The 18,602-nt window shown below is 38.6% G+C and overlaps 1 protein-coding gene across 3 annotated transcripts in view; it reads left to right on the forward strand.

Moving 5' to 3' along the window:
- LOC145986758 (5'-3' exonuclease PLD3-like) overlaps positions 1 to 18,602 on the forward strand; it is a 163,284-nt gene that overhangs the window by 121,106 nt on the left and 23,576 nt on the right. Inside the window, exon 1 of one of the 3 annotated variants that reach the window (XM_083121141.1) lies at positions 16,323 to 16,462. The exons of the other annotated variants lie outside the window; for them this stretch is intronic. Coding sequence (XP_082977267.1) covers positions 16,358 to 16,462 — 105 coding nt within the window. The 5' untranslated portion in view covers positions 16,323 to 16,357. Of the gene's footprint in view, positions 1 to 16,322; positions 16,463 to 18,602 lie in introns of those variants that run through there. 3 annotated transcript variants of the gene reach the window in all.

The following is an 18,602-nucleotide window of genomic DNA, read 5'->3' on the forward strand; positions in this document are numbered from 1 at the left end:
TATAGAATTACTATCTTCGTCGTGTAAAAATCAGTGTGAAATAGTTCCTGCTGCCTGAACAGTTTATATAGGAGAAAACAACCTGCAGTGTCATAATAGATTCTCCAGGTCAATTTATCTATCCAAAGTACAAAATTGTGTTACCAAAAGTAAGCGTCTGCGCTTTATTCAGTTATACAAACGAATGAATCCTATCGCAAGAGAAAAAAGTCACATCATCATCAAAATCACGCATTGTGTATTCAGATACTTCCACCAGTCTCAAACTTACAGGACGGTACGAAACAAAGAACTGAGAAGTTTCCATTTCTACAGTAAAGTACGGGCCCTTCTTGTCGCAAAACAGTTTTTCTACCTTGTGCATACATAGCTAGCCTGCCTAACCAACGTAGCCCGTGATGTCAGAACATGAGGTTGGTCAAGTGTTGTGCGATAAGTGAGACCCGTAAAGCACGGATTAATTGACACTGATTCAATGAAAAGACAGGGTTGCCAAACAAAAAAATTATCACAGACTATAAAATATCAAGTACCAAAATGTGTTTTAAACACTTCTAAAAAAACATGTTTAAAACACATTGTTTTAAACGTTTAAAACATTTGTAAAAAACAAAGCCGTGTGTTTTAAACGTTTAAAACAAAGTGTTTTAAACACTTTTGTTTTAAACATGCCAACCCTGCTCTCGCTCGAGCGCGTTCGTCTCCCGAGTTTTCCCCGTTTGCTTCTGAAAGAAGTAATCAATTCCACTTCTCCGTAACTATTGGACTTATGACCTTCAAATTTTTATGGGACACTTTTCAAAGGTTTATTTCATAATCCATTCATTCAAATTTTCATTCTCACAAATGGTTTGATATTTGGTTTTATTTACATTAAATTTGGCAATGTTCATTCCAAATGCCATAAACAGGCGAAGTCAAAATCGACCCTTTACACGGAACGGGGTCTTTCCCGGCGGTTGGAGTTTTTTCCCCCTCATTTCGGCAGGACCGCGAAGGAAGGGAGGGGTGCTGCTAATGAGTGCCAAACCTTCGTTGGAAGAGTAAACCTTCAAGAAATAGAAGATCGAAGAGAGAAAAGGCGCAGAATACCACATTCAAAGGTTCCAAAGAAGAAATCTCGGCAGGGTGCTCTTCTTCGGAATTAATGGAAAAATCACAATTAATCTCTTTTCATTTAGATCGTTCGGCGCCCAAGGCCGACTCTCGCCACTCCCAGCTACGGTTCGGAACTTGATAATACTAAGAAAATCAGGTACTGCTAGCGAAGCGAGGAAGAAAATTTTACGAAAAGTATTTTTATTTACATAAAATTTCACAATATTTTTTATTAGCTTTATTTTTACTTCAACTTTTGTTCACTTTTTGGCTAATTTGCGAAGACGGGGATGAGTGATTATATGACGAAATTGATGAATGGACACTCACAAATATCCATGCCCAGGCCGGGAACCCGAGACCCCTGGCGTTGGAATGCAATGTGCTAACCACTCCGCCACGGGAGCCGGCTGAGTTCACAATGAAAATTGTTTGCATGTCCGGGTAAAAACAAATATTTAATTTCGATTTTGTGGTTTGATTGAATTGGTTTATTTTATTTGCTTTTCTGCCACTTTCAGCTAATCGTGAAGATGAGGATGATTGATGTTCTGATGAACCGACACTCACAAAGAACAACCATGCAAAACCCTGGCTTCGAACCTTGCATCCCTGGCATTGTTGCGCACAGTGCTAACCACAGCGTCATGTAGGTCGGCGATTTGGTGTATTAAAAATAAACAGAGAATCCTTGTGTATTAAATCATTCTTAAGCGAAGTGATAGCAAGGGACACCAGATCACCAAAAATAAAAATAAATAAAGACAAAATGAAATAAAAATAAAGAATACTGCTTCGGTAGTCTACTCGGTAGGGCGTCTGACTGCCACGTGGGAGACACAGTTTCGATTCTGGAGGTGGGCCTTGTCCCCTCATAAAGCGGCTCTGAGGCTCACCTAGCCTCTAATCAATGTGTATCTGGGGGCAACCCTTGGGATAAAGGCGGCCGGATCGTGGTGCTGATCACATGACCGAGACCGAGAATGTGTGGGGCCCTACCTCACATCCCCTAAATGTGTGTTATGGCACGGTGAACTTTGCTTTACCTTACCTGTGAAAATAATGACGTCCTATACAGAAATTTATCCACGCACCCCTAACGACTACAAAATTTCTCAACTCTCACCAAAAATTTTTCACTGAAGTCAAATTTATGATTATTTCGGCTCTAAATTTACCCTTACACTTCTGTAAAATTCTAGGTTGACCCCTGGTCATATAAAATCAGTATCGTTCGGCTTGCAATTGCAAAACAGTGATAGACTTTTTGCTAGCTTCCTAGTAATACAAACTTTCTAGTAGAACCATATCAAATTCTTACTTATTATACTTGGAAAATATTTCTACTTAGTAACAACTTTTCTCCCGAAAATTTTGGCCAGGGTATGAGGCCGGAGGGCACTCACCATCGTGAGCAAATTGGGGAGCTACGAACGATTAGTGTAATCAGGTCGTGGAAACCTATAACAACAACTGAGGGTTCGTCGTGCTAATCACACGTCATCCCGTAACTGGTAGCATGACAGAGGCGGAACCACGAATTTTTTAAATTTTTGTCTTGGGGCGGGGCAAGTACCATAATAAACGTACCAATAATAATAATAATAATGTTATTATTATTGATTTTCTTTATTTTACTTTGCTTCTTGTGCCACTTTTGACTTATTTGCGAAGATGGGGATGAATGATATGATGAAATTGATGAATTGACACTCAAGCCGGGATTCGAACCCGGGACCAACATTATTATTATTATTATTATTGGTAGTAGTAGTAGTAGCGGTAGTAGTAGTAGTATCAAAGACGTTATTACCCTCGTAAATTATGCAAAAAGGGGTAGAAGTTGGTGCTAAAGTATTTGTTTTCGAACAAACGATCTAAATTATTTTTCAAGACGTTCAATTTCACATTAATAACGGAAAACAAGTACTCAAACTATTTTTGAAAGATAGTAATGCTTGATAAATGCATTCCAAATATAATTCCCTTTTACATTAACATGTATAACTCATGCACGATATATGTTTCGCACATATGCAACACTAAATTGTGTACGTATTCAAAGTTTCTTTAATGCATATTATATACAATATAATATATTATTTAAATACATTACACAATAAATTCATCCATCTCACAATAAACCAACAGCAAAAATTACATAAATTGTGCACGCTCCTTTTCCTCAACAATTGCTCATACATTTAAAACAAAATCAATTAATAAAAGTGTTACTCTCTCTCTGGTAATTTACAATGCATTACAGAAAACAACCTGCGAGCAAGAATATTTTTAGATCCATTTTTTTTTAAATTTAATAGGGGGCAAATAATTTCACGGGACGCCAACGCATTCTCTCTTTTACAACTTTTTAGCTTCCCCGATGGCGTAGTGGTAACGTCGTCACCTTTTGATGGAGTCCCGGGCTCGATACCCGGCGGAGGCACATGACAGTGCTTCGGATCCCACTTTAAATTGTATGTCCAGTCCCTATTAGCCTTTCTGTGCATAAAGTGGACTTAAAACCACAATTCATCTCTTTTCATTTAGATCGTTCGGCGCCCAAGGCCGACTTTCGCCATTCCCAGATATGTTTCGGGACTTGATAATACTAAGAAAAGCAGGTACTGCAAGCGAACCGAGGAAGAAAATTTTACGAAAAGCATTTTTATTTACATAAAATTTGAAGTTGTGGGCGGTAATTGCCCCTTGCAGATGCACTTGGCCGTCAATGTTTCCCCCCCCCCCCAGAACTCATTTCCGTCCAAGGTTGGGGTGGGGGGCAATGCCCCCCTGTAGTTGCGCCACTGTTGCATGATCTCCCTCTGCTGAGGCATGTGGGAGTGATGCCGGCAGTATCTTGACCTGCTTGGACCTTTGCGCCATGGGTTATAATTATAATTATTGTTTACACGGAGAGAGAAATTGTATTGTATACGCTTCATCATCCTCATACTCGCGATTAAGCTAAGAATTATAAAAGCAACGAAAATAATAAATACAGTCAGTTTATGTGAATTATAAGACTGTGTTTTCCATAAAGACCTCGTATGCTTTCTTTCAATTTTCTTTATCTTGAAACTTTTTCCCATCAAAGTTGATCTAACGGTGAGGTGAATATAAGTGTAATAAACTTAAATACATTGCTCTTTATATCATTAGATTAAGAAAGACGAGATGGAGGAATAAAAATATGAAACTGGGAGGAAGAGCCTCCATTATGGTTGCATCTCAGAATTTATCCGGAGTGATTAAGTACAAACTGATACACGTACCTATATTTTCTACATTTAATGGACAGCCTCAGTGGCCAAATGATTTGAGTTATCGACTCAAAATCTCACCGCCGAAGATTCCAGGTTCGAACTTCGCCCTGGGTAATGTACACGTTTTCTTGAAAATTCTATTAATGTTTGAATTAGTAAGATTTTCGGACAGATTTCATTAGTGTATATCCCACGACATATATTGATCGCTGATCATATAAATTAGAAACTATCTGTTGAAAATATAAATTACAAATTTGCGCTGTCTGGATGTCGTTCAATTTGTCTTTCGAACATGGATTCGTATAAAGTGTACGCAATTGAGGCTTTTCAAATCTCATTTCACAGTGGATGTTTTTTATGTGGAAGCAATTCTGTGAAGACTGAACTAAATATAATCTAAAAACTAATTTCTGACATAAGCACAGAAATAAGCATAATATTTCTAATGACGCCTTCTTTGACGAGATCCCAAGAGAAGAAATGGAGGACCTCTTCAACCTGGACATTAACGATAGGTTAATTATCATCTCTTAAACATGTAATTCAATTTCTGTAACAGTGCATTAATTATTATAATAGGCCCGAACCCGAAGTGACATTGGAACATGCTCTTCACAGGAATATTAGAAAATGGAATCCAAGAAGTTAAATGAAGATAGAAGTGTTTTAGTGTTCCAAGGTAAAAACCTGCAATTTTGTGACTGTCTTCGTTTGGATATCACTTTAATTCATTCCTGAATTAACAAACTTACGGACAGAAAACGGCAGCAAAAGTTTCACTAGAATAACTTACAAAAAAAGAAGCTCAGTTGTAATAAAATAAGCCAACTAATTTTTCAGCGAGTTTGCAGATTCAAAATAAAATACCAGGCTGTTCCAGAAGACCTGCACCATACTAGAACGAAAACGAAACACAGAATATCAGAAACAAAGACAGACTTTATTCAGCAAAGTACAGGCCTCCATGTTCAGTTACCTTCACCCACCTCTGCGACAACAGTTCAATCTGATGGCGATACCAGGTGGCAGGTTTAGAATTGAAAACCTCACGACAGGCAGAATTTACCTCATCATATGAACTGAAGTGCCGACCACACAGGAAATGAGAGAGAGCGAAACAAACCGTAATCCGATGGTGCAACTTCCAGACTATAGGCGGGATGAGGTAACAACTCAAATCCGTAAAGCTCAGCTAGTGTGTTGGTCACTCTTCGAGACCGGTGACTGGGAGCATTGTCATTTTGCAGCAGTAACCTCTTCCTCCTCGTTAATGCCGGGTATTTCCCGTCCAGAATGGCATACGCTCGGCGTAATTGTTCAGAATACATTTCACCTGTTACAGCATGGTCTTCTGGAACAAACTCATAATGGACAATCCCGTCAATATTCCACCACACACTCAGCATGAGCTTTTTCCCAAATCTGTCCTGTTTCACATGGGCGATGGCCTCCTGCCTTCTTTTCACCCACTGTTTACGTGTATCGGGGTTTTCAGAAACACATACTTCTCGTCTCCTGTCACAATTCTCCTCCTAAAACGAAGATCATGCGGGTTTTGTAGCAATGTCTGGCAAATTGCAACTCTGCGCTGGGCCTGCACCTCTGTCAGCTCGTGTGGACTTTGTCGAGACTGTGTATTGGTGTAATCCATGTCATGCAAGCGAAGTTTTACTGTCGATTTGGATGCCCCAACCACTCTGGCTAACACGTGTGCTGGATTGTGGTGTAGCATGCACAGCATCCTGCAGAGACTCGTTAATGTCCATCGGAGGTCACCCCGTGCGGGCCTTGTCCGCGAGGCGTACTTCACCCGAAGCGAATTTTTTAAACCAACGGGAAGCTGTCCATCGATTCACCACTTCTTCGTTCTCCACACGACAAATTTCCTCCGCTGCCGCTTTTGCTGTTAGACATTTTTTCCATAAAAAAAAGCTAGCACTGCACGAAGTGCAATTTGGTCCTCACTCATCGTGCCCACTTTAATTTCAAAGGAACACTCGCTACACATGCTGCGCGTGCCTTCACTTGATCCCACGAACCTGTCCTCTATGCCTGCCAACAGCCTTTCACCGGTGGCGCCACCCACCCTCGCAAACTTCATCTCTTAGGGCTCAGTGTGCTGATGGTGCAGGACTTCTGGGACAGCCTGGTATTAGTGTTGAACTAGTGTTTATTGACTAAATTATATATTTTACGCATGTACATATTTGTTGTGTGTATATGATAGGACAGGGTTTCGCCGATAAGATGTCATTCTTCTGCTGGCTTCCTGCTTAATTGACTTCTATAGTGAGTACAGTTTTAATTAAAATTATTGATTTGATTTGCTTTCTTTTACTTCGCTTTTTGTGCCATTTTTGTCTAATTTGCGAGGATGGTGATGAGGAATGATATGATGAAATTGATGAATGGACAATCACAAACATCCATGCCCAGGCCGGAATTCGAGCCCAGGACCCCTGTCGTCGTAGCGCGATGTGCTAAGCACTCCGCCACGGGGGCCGGCAGTTTTAATTACACAATTAAAATCAATCAATTTAATAAAACAATAATCAATTTTATACGGAATAATATTATATATTTTTTATCAGAAAGGGGTTTGTCAATAATAATGAACAGAAATTAATTTAATGATGATGGCTTGAGGAACTTATATGCTATAATATTGCTTTGCTCCAGTGATTGGTAACTAATTTAAATTTATATTTGTCAGTCTTTATGATTATACCACACTTTCCAATTGTTAGTATAAACTATAAAAAAAATGAAAAGTATTTACGAATAAATTTGTTGGGATTGGGCATCGTCCTATAAAATAAAAAAATACTAGGCCGAGGTCTCGAAAAGGTTGAGAACCACTGGGATAGAGTAACCAACCTACCATCTGCTCTGTGTTCCTATGGACACAAGCAAGTGGAGAATAGAAGCTGCTGCGAATTTTGTCACGCTGCCCCTGCCCATGGCTATAGTAAAAGACCGAGGCTATTTATTCTGGAGGAGGCAGTTCACTCCCCCCCACCCCCTCTCTCAATCCCTCCCATCGGGCGAAACACTAGAAACCACTGCCCGCTTGGTCCCGTCGATTCTCGAAACCTGTTTTGTTTACCCTCGGAATCGGAAAGTGAGAAGCCGACCATTTAGTGAGGCAATTGTACGCTGTTACCAAACTCAATATAATTAAAATCAAGTATGAAATCATTATTGCTACAGAGAATTTGAGTGAATAGATTATGAAATAAACCTTTAAAAAGTGTCCCATAAAATATGAAGGTCGTAAGTCCAATAGTTACGGAGGAGTGGAATTGATTACTTCTTTTACAAATAAACGGGGAAAACTCGTCTTTCTAGGAAAGGGAGGGGGAGACGGTCGCGCTCGGGCAAGGGGCATGATTTCCTCTTAAAATACTATTTTTATATTTATAAAGTTACTGGACAAATGACAGTTATACAAAATTTTATTGCTTGAGACCTCAATTCGAGATGTTGGAATGAGCTCTAATTTATATGACTGAAAATGTAAGAACATAACCATCAACAAAATTTTCAATATGCAGTTATTCTCACAAAATACTTTAAAAATGAGTATTTCACAAAATAATCGTTTATTTTTTAAAAATAGATTTATTGATTTAGTGTGAAAGTTTATACTATTTGGAGCACTTCTGAGAAAACCAGACATTCATAGGCGTCACCGTTCCCGAGAAATATCAAACCAAAATAAATCTAATACGGTGGACTATTTTGAACATGGGAGGCATCGGCACGCACATAGCGATTGGCTCCTCGACTGAAAATTCCTTAAATGGCATAACAATTATACTACCAAGTCTCTTGCTTTTATCAAAAAGTGTAACAATTCGTCAATCATTAGGGACTTAGCCGCTGGACAGTGAACAAGAGTGTGGGTACGAGTCCTCTATTTGGAGACACATCTTATGGAGATTCTTTGATTAAATACATTAAAAGTTATATCAGTTTAACGCTTGTAAATTAGGCTATAATTTTTATTCCAAATAATATTCTGTCGCATAATTTATCTGATAGTTACAATCGAGAAAATTCTAAAAGTACAGGAAGACTTGTCTCTATTTTACAGGGGAAGACAAGACTTGTCTTTATTTTAAAAGATGATTTCTTACATAACGTGAAAACCACTTACATTCGTATCATTGCCTATCCTTCCAATTTTCATTTATTTCGAATTGAAATAAATGAATATCCCACATCTATCACCACGTGGGATCGTACTACGGGTAATGTAGCTCATTCATCATTCATCACCCCCAACTATTGGCATACTCGCTGTTCATGGCAAACCTGATGGTAAGGTGCAAGTGGTACTGACTAAACACATACGTGTGGCTAGGGTTAGCACTTAGCAGATCGCTGTAAGGGAAATGTAGGACATGCTATCCAAAATGTAGGTAGGACACAAAACATTCTCAATAAATAATAGATATTTCTATAGAACACTTTAGAAAGTAGTTGAAAAGTGACACTTTTCAGTTTTAAAAAAAATAATTCTTAATGAATTTTTAAATGCAAAATTTCAAAACTTGCAATCATACTAATCAATGCACCTCTCACTACATGATTTAAGCGGTACTTCTCAGAGGAGACAATCTTTATCAAAATTTCAGGTTTAGCCAAACTATATTTATGTTAGAGTGGACAGTCAAACTCTTTGAAATTATAGGGACCAGTACCAAACAAACATTTTACAGACTTCATGAAAAAATAATTTCTCTCGTGAGTCTGTTGTGCTGATGGTAATGAAAGTACTCTCTCAACATTTGAATTATGACCTGTAATGGCAAACAAATATTCAGCAGTTACCGTAATTGAAAATGGTTCGAGAAGTTTCATCTTGAGTAGTGTCCAGGGTGTCTACCAAAATAACACATCCAGAATTCTTGACTTTTTCTGGACTTTTCTATACCTTTTTCCGTTTTTCTTAATGTCTATTTATTCGACCGCTACTTAGGTAAAGTTGAAAATTAGTAATTAAGAAAATAAATATTTATTTAATGAAAAACCCTACTAAAGGGTCTGAACTGTGTTTGGCAGATAAGCGAGGCTTTGGCGTCTACTCATGTGGGGCTTGTGTCGGTTGTCCCTATATGTTTGTGACTGTCTCTTCATCCATCTTATCTTACCACCATTCATCCTCATCTTCGCGATTAGCCAAAGGGACAGAAAAAAGTGAAGTAAAATAAACTAAATCAACCAATCAGTCATTATGATAGCAAAACTTCTTGACAACAAGAATAATTTATTGCCTTTTTATTGACTTCTTGACCTACTTGTTAATATATTTACTTTTTCTTGACTACCGTGACTTTCTTGACTGGCAGACACCATGAATAATTTTGTTATCTATACCCCTGCTTTACAATCAAATTGTATTGAATATTGAATCAGAATGGGCAAGACCTTGTTCCATCAGTATAAACCCTAAGGCAAGAAATTCTGCTCAGGCATTGAACAGTGACGTTATCAGAAAGTGGTCCCAAAACTTTGTTCATTAAGTGCTTCCGTTTTCCTGTTTGTTTAATAGCAGGACAATTTTTTTTTTTTTTGGGGGGGGGGCAATGACTCATGGCCGCGTTCACCAACTCCGATTATTTCGAAGTTCAGATGAACGAGATCAATTTTAATCCACAATAAATGAACTTGGTTTAAGGATTTGCATTGCACCAACGAAAAACGACGTTCAGGAGGTTCCGTTCAACTGATCCGAGATTAATTTGTAAGGCTATACCTGATTGGTTGGCTAACACAAATCACAACCAAGAACTCCATAGAGTAATGTGATGTGGTAAAGTATCAACATGTAGGAGAAGAAGATAATTCGGGCTGCAAACTTCTCTGAATTTGAGAGATGTACTAATCAACCTTGTCAATATGTACAAGGATGTAGTGGAGTGTAAAGAAATAATGATATTAAAAAAGAACTGACGGCACAACACAAAAGGAGGAGAAAGCATGGAACCTTCTTCTACGGGACTTTAATGCCTTACGAAATACATTCGATTTTGAGAGAACAGTGTACGCTGAACCTCGCCCGCAATAAAGATATATTATTATTATTATTTCTATTATTACTGTACTGTGGTAACTATTTGAATTTTTCATTTCTTAATTCTTATATATTTATATTGTCGTGTCGTGTAAATAGCCAGTAACATGTATTTTCGTAAATTTATACAATCATATTTCCAACACCATGTAGCAATATCGTAAACATTGCTGTGTTCTAATTTACCTTGCGCGTAATATATGACATTTATATATGTTTTGTGTTCTGGGATAGAAAGTACAGTATTTATAAATATTACAACTTTGCACCACAGAACCACAAATTATTATTATTATTTTAACAGTTTTTAGTTTACATAGTTCTCGAATTATTAGCATTGTACATCCAACATCTCTAGCGTTTGCACGCCCTCGATATCACTTTCCGCTCTTTTTATATTAAAAAACAACTGCCTGCAGTCGAAGCGTCAGTATCGTGAACCAGGATCACACACCAAAACGGTCGCGAATGGCCGATCAGAAGGCAAACAAGTGTTGAACCGTCTTCGTGCAATGGAATTTTCCAGTGATCCTTTCCCGATCCGAGTTTAAAATTTGATCTTCGTTCGTGCACACGGACATCAATGACTGAAGCAAAATAAATTTCACTATTGAGTTTGGAAGCGTAGTCCATAGACTTGTAACTAGCATGATTTCTTTCTGTTACCTATTTTCCTAATTAATATTTTGTGACGCTCAAAATGTAGGACTTTTATGATATTTTTCAAATTCCCCCCGGACGCCGGACATAAGGCTAAAATGTAGGACATGTCCGGGAAAAACCGGACGTCTGGTAACCCTACGTGTGGCAAGACACACCACTTGAGTTTTAAACCCCCAAAGACTGGATCAACATGGCTTATTGGAAAGGGTATACTTGTCTCTGCACTACTGAAGATATGCGATGAGAGGTTACGCTCGAGACTATACAAAGAGTCTGACTTGCGACTCGTCTCGACACGGTCTTCCCAAGGCGTCCTCTTATCTCTCTTCGTAATCCTCGTACTCGCTCCTCGATTGACTGACTTAGAACTGACCACTGACCTCTCTCCTTCCAGACATTTATTCCAATCGAATTTACTAAGTAATGCCGACTCAGTTATCTGTAGACTCTTCCTTGATTGCGATCGTTTACACCTGTTTGCAACGACGGCGATCAAGGAAGCTCGGCAATGTCTAACAAGACATTCCTTAGATGGTTCTAGCAATTTCCTGATTTGGAAAGTGATGGCTAAATGTCTGGGATTTTAGAGTTCGTTGTACGTTACATTTAAAAGATTCTACAGATCGTTACGATGCCCCTCTCCGGAAAATAATTCCTTTGAATTCGTCTTTATATGTGATCCAATCTTATAGGGGCATCGTTCATTACCAAAACATAAAATCCTACAGATCGTTACGCATTATTGAACAACGAAACATTACCTTTTCTTCAGTCTATCTAATGAGGATCAAAAGTTTAATAGAAAAATAACTGCTTAGATATAAGCCAGTAACTAAGAGTCTGTGAATCCGATGCTTGAGGGGAAGCACAGGGGAGAAGGACGTGAACTTTTGAGATTTTTTTCTTCTAGTAGAGGTCTAACAACTGACCAAAATCCATCTTTTACGGAATCATTCCCAACATTCGTCGTTTTCAACTTAATTTTTTTTTTTTTTGGCTAACACAGAAGTTTTCACAACACTCCCACATCTCGTCCCCATGAACGCGGCTAAAAATATGAAAACAGTAACGTATAAATTAGCAATAACAGCACAAAATAAAGGCTATTATCAAGAGGAATATCATCTGTCCCTGAACAGTACGTATGTATATCCTCTAGCGCGACACAAATGAAAAGTCTCATTATAGCTCAGTTCATTGCTGATGCAGGACAAATTTCAAATTCATTTTTCTCTCTTATATAAAAAAAAAACCTTCATAAAACTTTATTAGTATGAAGAGGAAGGATGGTAGTTAAAAATATTCAAAAATGAGAAAAATCGATGAGGGGATGTTTTGAGCTGTTCAAACTTGAAATTTGAACATTTGAACAGTGTGTTCAAATTTTACAAAGTTTCAACATTTTATCATCTCATAATATGCAACCGTTTTTCCCCTTTACAACGAGCTCAAGAACGCTTCTGTATCTTCGTTCGTTCCCGAGATATACTTAATTGAAAAGAGCATGATGCTCAAAACTGACATTTTGAACAACCCTCATATAATTCGTAATAATCATATTTCAGCAAAATCCTTTCACAGGTTTTGGAGCAAAGCAAAGCTGTGTCCGAAATATCATCAACATCGTGACTATGAGGGTCAACTCCTGCCTGATTTGACATGGAATGAATGACCCGACCCATATTTATATATATAATGTCATTAAATGTCTCAAATTATTTTATAATATATACAATATATTATATCGACTGTCTTTCAATCAAAATGTATAATTACAAATAGATGAACAATGATGTGCATAAGGGAGGAGGGATAAAAATTAAGATATATTAAGATGATATAGTTTCATGTATAAAATTCACATATAAATGCTATTACGTGTTTTATTAATATATCTATGTACTTCGTGGTTGCTAACGAAAGACGATGAGAAATGGAGAAGAAGTAACAAGTCGGTCCAATTTCTGTGTTCTGGGGATTGCTGGGTTTAGTGTCCTTAGAGGTGAGGCTCTTTGTTGTCCGTTCTTTTTGTGTTCTCGATATTATTCCAGTCATGTATATTCGAATCTCAAACTAATTGTTTATATTTGTTGTTAAAACAAAAACTCTTCCCCCCTTGGAAGAATTTTTGTGGGGGGAGGGGGGAATTTCAAGACAAGATCGTTGGTGGGAGGAATTCCCCCGTCCCCCCGGGATTCCGCACCTTGGTTTGGAACATTTATGTTACATATTATGCTGTTCATTAAATCACATTTTTGTAATCTGTAATTTTAAGGCAGTATATTGTTTGAAATAAAATATGCCAAACCATTTCAAAGGTAGAATTACAAGTATTGTCAACTGACCCCGAACATATCGTCAACTCACTCCACATACAGGTTGAATTGACAATTGTCACTCTTCAAAAAAAAAAAAAAAAAAAAAAAAAGCAATAATTTTACAAGTTTTTTGGAGCATGGTGAATTAAAAATTTGTAGTGGTTGAGGAAAATACAAATATTGCTCGTAGGATTTCATCAATAGTATATCTTAATTTTTAAAAGCTGCAAAAATTTAAACATAAAAACATGGTCAAGTACGATTTGATGTTGCTCTTAAAGTAGGGTGACCATAATATTTTGACCCAAAGGTCACTTTACTCCCTCCTGAAAAATTGGTTAGGCCTAATTAGCTATAAAATTATTGTCATTAACGTATTATTATTATTATTTATAGTAACCGCTGTAGCTCAGTCGGTGGTCGGCCTCCGTGGAGGAGTGGTTAGCATAGTGGTCCCGGGTTCGAATCCCGGCTAGGACTTGGATGTTTGTGTTGTCCGTAAATTTAGAAAACCGAGAATATAGAGAAAAACTGATATGTACGAATGTTGAGAAAATGTGTGTGAATGACGGGGGATACCACCGAATAGGGGAATTTCTTTATTTTATATATAAAAAAGTCGGTATTGCGTCTGACTACCATGCGAGAGGCCCGGGTTCGATCCCCGGCTGAGAGAACCGGGACTTTTTCCACCTGTTTATGCGGCTCCGGCGCTCGCCCAGTGTTGTATAAAGTGGATACCTGGAGGAAACTCTGGGAGGTAAATGCGGCCAGGGGCGTGGTGCTGATCACATCACTCCAAGCTTCGGCCGAGATACGCCTTCATGGCGTGGTGCAAAGCACAGGGGAGCGCTTTACCTTTTTTATTATTTATTATAGTATGGATCACATAAATGATACATCATGAACAATATCTATGTAAAATATGATCTCTCGTTGTCAAGAGCTATTAATTTTTATAATCTCGGTATGACTACTATGCCAGAAGTATTTTGCAGAAGGACCAATCTTCTTGAGAACAACTTTATTCTTTACTAACCGTTAATAAAGCTCCCCGAAAAAGTTGCATCACATATTAATATCTAACACAAAACGCGGGATTTGACATTTGAATTTCCGCCAAGACACAGAAAGTCATTCTTTTTAAGAATCTCTCAAATTTAGACTTGGTTTTCAAGCTAATTCCTAGACTTTTAAAAAACGGGACAAATAGTGTTTCTTGTATAATATCGACGGGACAACTGGGACACGCCTATGAAACGGGACTCTCCCGGTCAAAACGAGACGAATGGTCACCCTATCTTAAAGAAACGATTTTATTTCGAGCAAAGTGAAACAAAAATTATTTGAATTTCACGCTATTCAGTTCATTTTCATTTCTTGTGCGGCAAGGCCGAGTAAAGATTGTTGCAGTCAAGAAATGATTGTTGCGCCGGTGCATGGAATTCGCCGCCCCCCGTTTGTACTTCAGTTATGAGCTATTATTTTTTTCTTTTTGCTCAGGCCAATCGGGACTAGACCTACAGTTTAAAGTGGGATCCGAACCACTTGCAGCTCCACCGAGTATCGAACCCGGAACCCCTTGATTACAAGGCGACGACGCTACCACTGAGCCATCGGGGAGGCCCACACACTGTACTCGTTATTTCAAAAGTGGTAATGAAAATTTCCACAAGCGAAGTTGAAATATTTTTTAAAAAAAGTTTTTTGAGAACTGAATTTGAAAATTCAGGCGCCAGTTGAAAATGCCTACATTTTACATTCCCAATTCCGCCTTCAAATAAACACTCAAAGAATCTGTTAATTGCATAGGAAAGGCAACCTTACTTTCGAGTAAAAGATTCCGAAGAACTTTGCGGTGGCGGAAACGCATCACCCATCCCATCTCTTCACCCCACCCCTAACAGCGGTGCTTGGAAGGGAACCAGCGAAAAAGGAAGCCCTTGCCATTGGTAACAGCCTTGATGGCATACAAGAGATCTGACCAATAAGGACGTTTGAAACCCACGTGACTGTCACCGAAAGAGCTCTCCCCCCAATTTGTGCTGGAAACAGCAAAAGAAGACGGCCGCGCCATCTACTGGCCACCGATGGAAATGCAATTTCAAAGCGCAGCGAGGTTTAAATGTGGGATAATCCTCTACTCCCTAACTCCTCTATGATGGTAGCTATTGCTGTGGAATTCGACTTTTCTTGTGTCAAAATATACAAATTGAGTGGGAAATAGTTTATTTGATATGTGAAGAAATTTATCTTAGAAAATATCATAATTATATGTGACACTTACCTTAAAAAGAAATTATGTTGAACACTGCGAATTTATTACATTTTGAACCAAAGAGGTCTGTGGATGCAGGGATCCTTTTGATTTGAGGGTCTTCCTTGTAGCACAACAGTTTTGCTACCTTGTGTTCTGATGACAGACGAGAAATGCCTACGAGGTTAGGTTAGGTTCCATTTGCATAAATACAATGAAAATATATTATTTAGGCTAAGAGAATAAACATAGCTAGCCTAACTTAACAACGTAGGCATTTAGCCTAAAATTAAAAAGCTTTCTTCTGTGACGTCAGAACACGAGGTTGTTCAATTGTTGTGCGATAAATTTGAATCCTCTGCCTTCTGCTATCGACTCTCGAACTCGAACATTTCGATTTTTGTTGTATTATAAAACTGAATAGTATACAGCGTCCTTGTTTGATCTCATTTATCCATTTATGACTCTTTTCTTAGAAGTAAACTCATTTTCATTGATTTGTTTGAAATTTCAACTAAATAAGTTATACTGAAAGCCTTTATCCAAAATCTTATGAAAATAAAAAATGAGTTTGAAATTAAAGTATGGCAATTACACTGTACAAAACATCATGTTTGTTTATTATGATTCGTGTTTACGACAGGAAAAGGACGCCGTGGGAAAGTTATTAAAAATGAAAATTAAAGTAAACAGGCCTTATTTTCTGAAGCGAAATAATAAATTATTTGAATTAATTAAATCTACCAAATCGTATTTGCCATCTAGACTTCATCGTAAGGTAAGAGTTCTTCATATGGACGATCTTTTCTGTGCAGAACTTCTCCAATAGTGTAGTTGTTAACGCACTTGCTTTACAATAGAAATGTTTCCAAAGCACCTAGTATAACTGCCTATGACCGACCACCAGTATTCCTAAATAATGTGGAAAATAAAAGATTCTACAAATAAAAGTAAATATTCCCACCTTTGATATTCGAAGCAAGAAAATAAAATTACGACATGGTGGAATATAATTTTTCTCTCATTGTATCCTTCATGTAATTTAGAGTTGCTAGACGTTTACAGAATAACTTGTGAAAATTTACATCATGTATTTCTTTAATACATAACATAATTAGTATTAGAATTCATAAAATATATCACTGGTTTGTGTTAGGGTATCTAAGAGTATATATGTACAAAGGAACCAAAAAAGGTCTTGCCGTTCTACAGCAGTGATAAACAAAGAGCAATACAGTTGACGGTACGTACCTTTTTAGGTTTCGAAGTAATCTCCATCAGCATCCAACACATTTTTCCAACGTTCCTGCAGCTGCACAATACCCTGGTGATAAAACTCGGCAGTCTTGGATGCAAAGAAGTCCGTGAGTGCATTCCGCAGGTCTCCCTCATTTGCGAAGGATTTCCCACGGAGGTGGTTGTCGAGGGAATGAAACAGGTGGTAATCTGTTGGTGCAAGGTCCGGTGAATATGGTGGATGGCACAGTGTCTCCCAGCCAAGTTGCTGAAGGGTCTCCCGGGTCCTGTTTGCCACATGTGGCTTGGCATTGTCATGCAGGAACAGAACACCCTTGTAATTCACCAATGCCGGCTCCTTCTGCTGCAATGCACGGTGCACCCTTTGCAACTGCTGAGAGTAGAGGTCAGCAGTGATGGTCTGACCAGGTGGAAGGCGCTCATAATGCACCACTTGCCGACAATTCCACCATACAGAGAGCATAACCTTTCGTGGGTGCAGAGGTGGTTTTGAGGTGTGAGGAACAGGGTCACGTGGCGACAACCAATGTCTGGTACGCTTGAGAGTGTCATAGAGGACCCACTTTTCGTCACCAGTGAGCAAGCAATCAACTATGGGTGTGTTCAGGTGCTGAGTGAGCAAGAACAAACAGGCTGTCACTCGTTCCTTGTTGGCTGCTGACAATGTATGGGGTACCCACTTGCTTAACTTGTAAAACTTCCCTATCCCATGCAGGTGCAGTCTGACTGTTTCAGCGGAAACATGGAACCTTTCTGCAAGTTCATCACACGTTAGACCACTGTCCTCCTCGATGGCTGCTTTCAGGGCCTCGTCATCCAACACATGTGGTCGTCCACTGCAAGGTTCATCCGAAAGGCTCACATCTCCTGAACTGAATTTCTGGAACCAATGCCTGGCAGTGCGTTCATTCACTGCATTCTCCCCAAATGCCTGGCAAATGTGGCGACTTGATGCGGCATCTGACAGGCCCACTTTAAAGTCATACAACAAACACACACAAACAAGCTGCTTCGATACCTCCATTTCTCTTCGACACTGGATGAGCTATGACTGCTGTGTGTGCGCAACATGCCTGTATTACTGACAGTCAATGGTCAGACTAACTCCCGATCGCTTGGCAGGCACGTGTGTCATTTCGTTTTCTCTCTGTGAGCGCATGATTAATGGGATGGCAAGAACTTTTTTGGTTACCTGTCTTACTCGCAAGAAAAAAATTTGGTGTGATTACTTTCAAGTGATACTCAAGGATTACACTTGCACTTTATATAGATTTTAGGAATCATATATTTCATATCAGGGTACCAGTTTCATAGATTGGAGACACATTAAAATCGGATATTTTGTGTTTCGCATGGTTCGTACTTATCAATTGTGTATTGCAGAACATAGTTCAAGGTGCCATTATGCTTTTTACACGAAAACAATCACTATTTTTGGAGCGATTTTACAATACCGGAAGTTTCTCCAATTTGTTTCAAATTTGACATACTCACTAATTTTGCCCTCCTAATCACGAATCTGCAGTTAAAATTTGGCACTCACACGTACAAATTGCAAAATAACTGAAATTAAGTGGTCTGCGATCGGCACAATTTCTCATTATTTATCGGAAAATTTTCTGTTTCGAGTACCTATAAACGATATATACACCCCTGAACAA

Source organism: Lepisma saccharinum, chromosome 4, assembly GCF_977018435.1.
Source record: "Lepisma saccharinum chromosome 4, izLepSacc3.1, whole genome shotgun sequence".
Classification (NCBI taxonomy): domain Eukaryota; kingdom Metazoa; phylum Arthropoda; class Insecta; order Zygentoma; family Lepismatidae; genus Lepisma; species Lepisma saccharinum.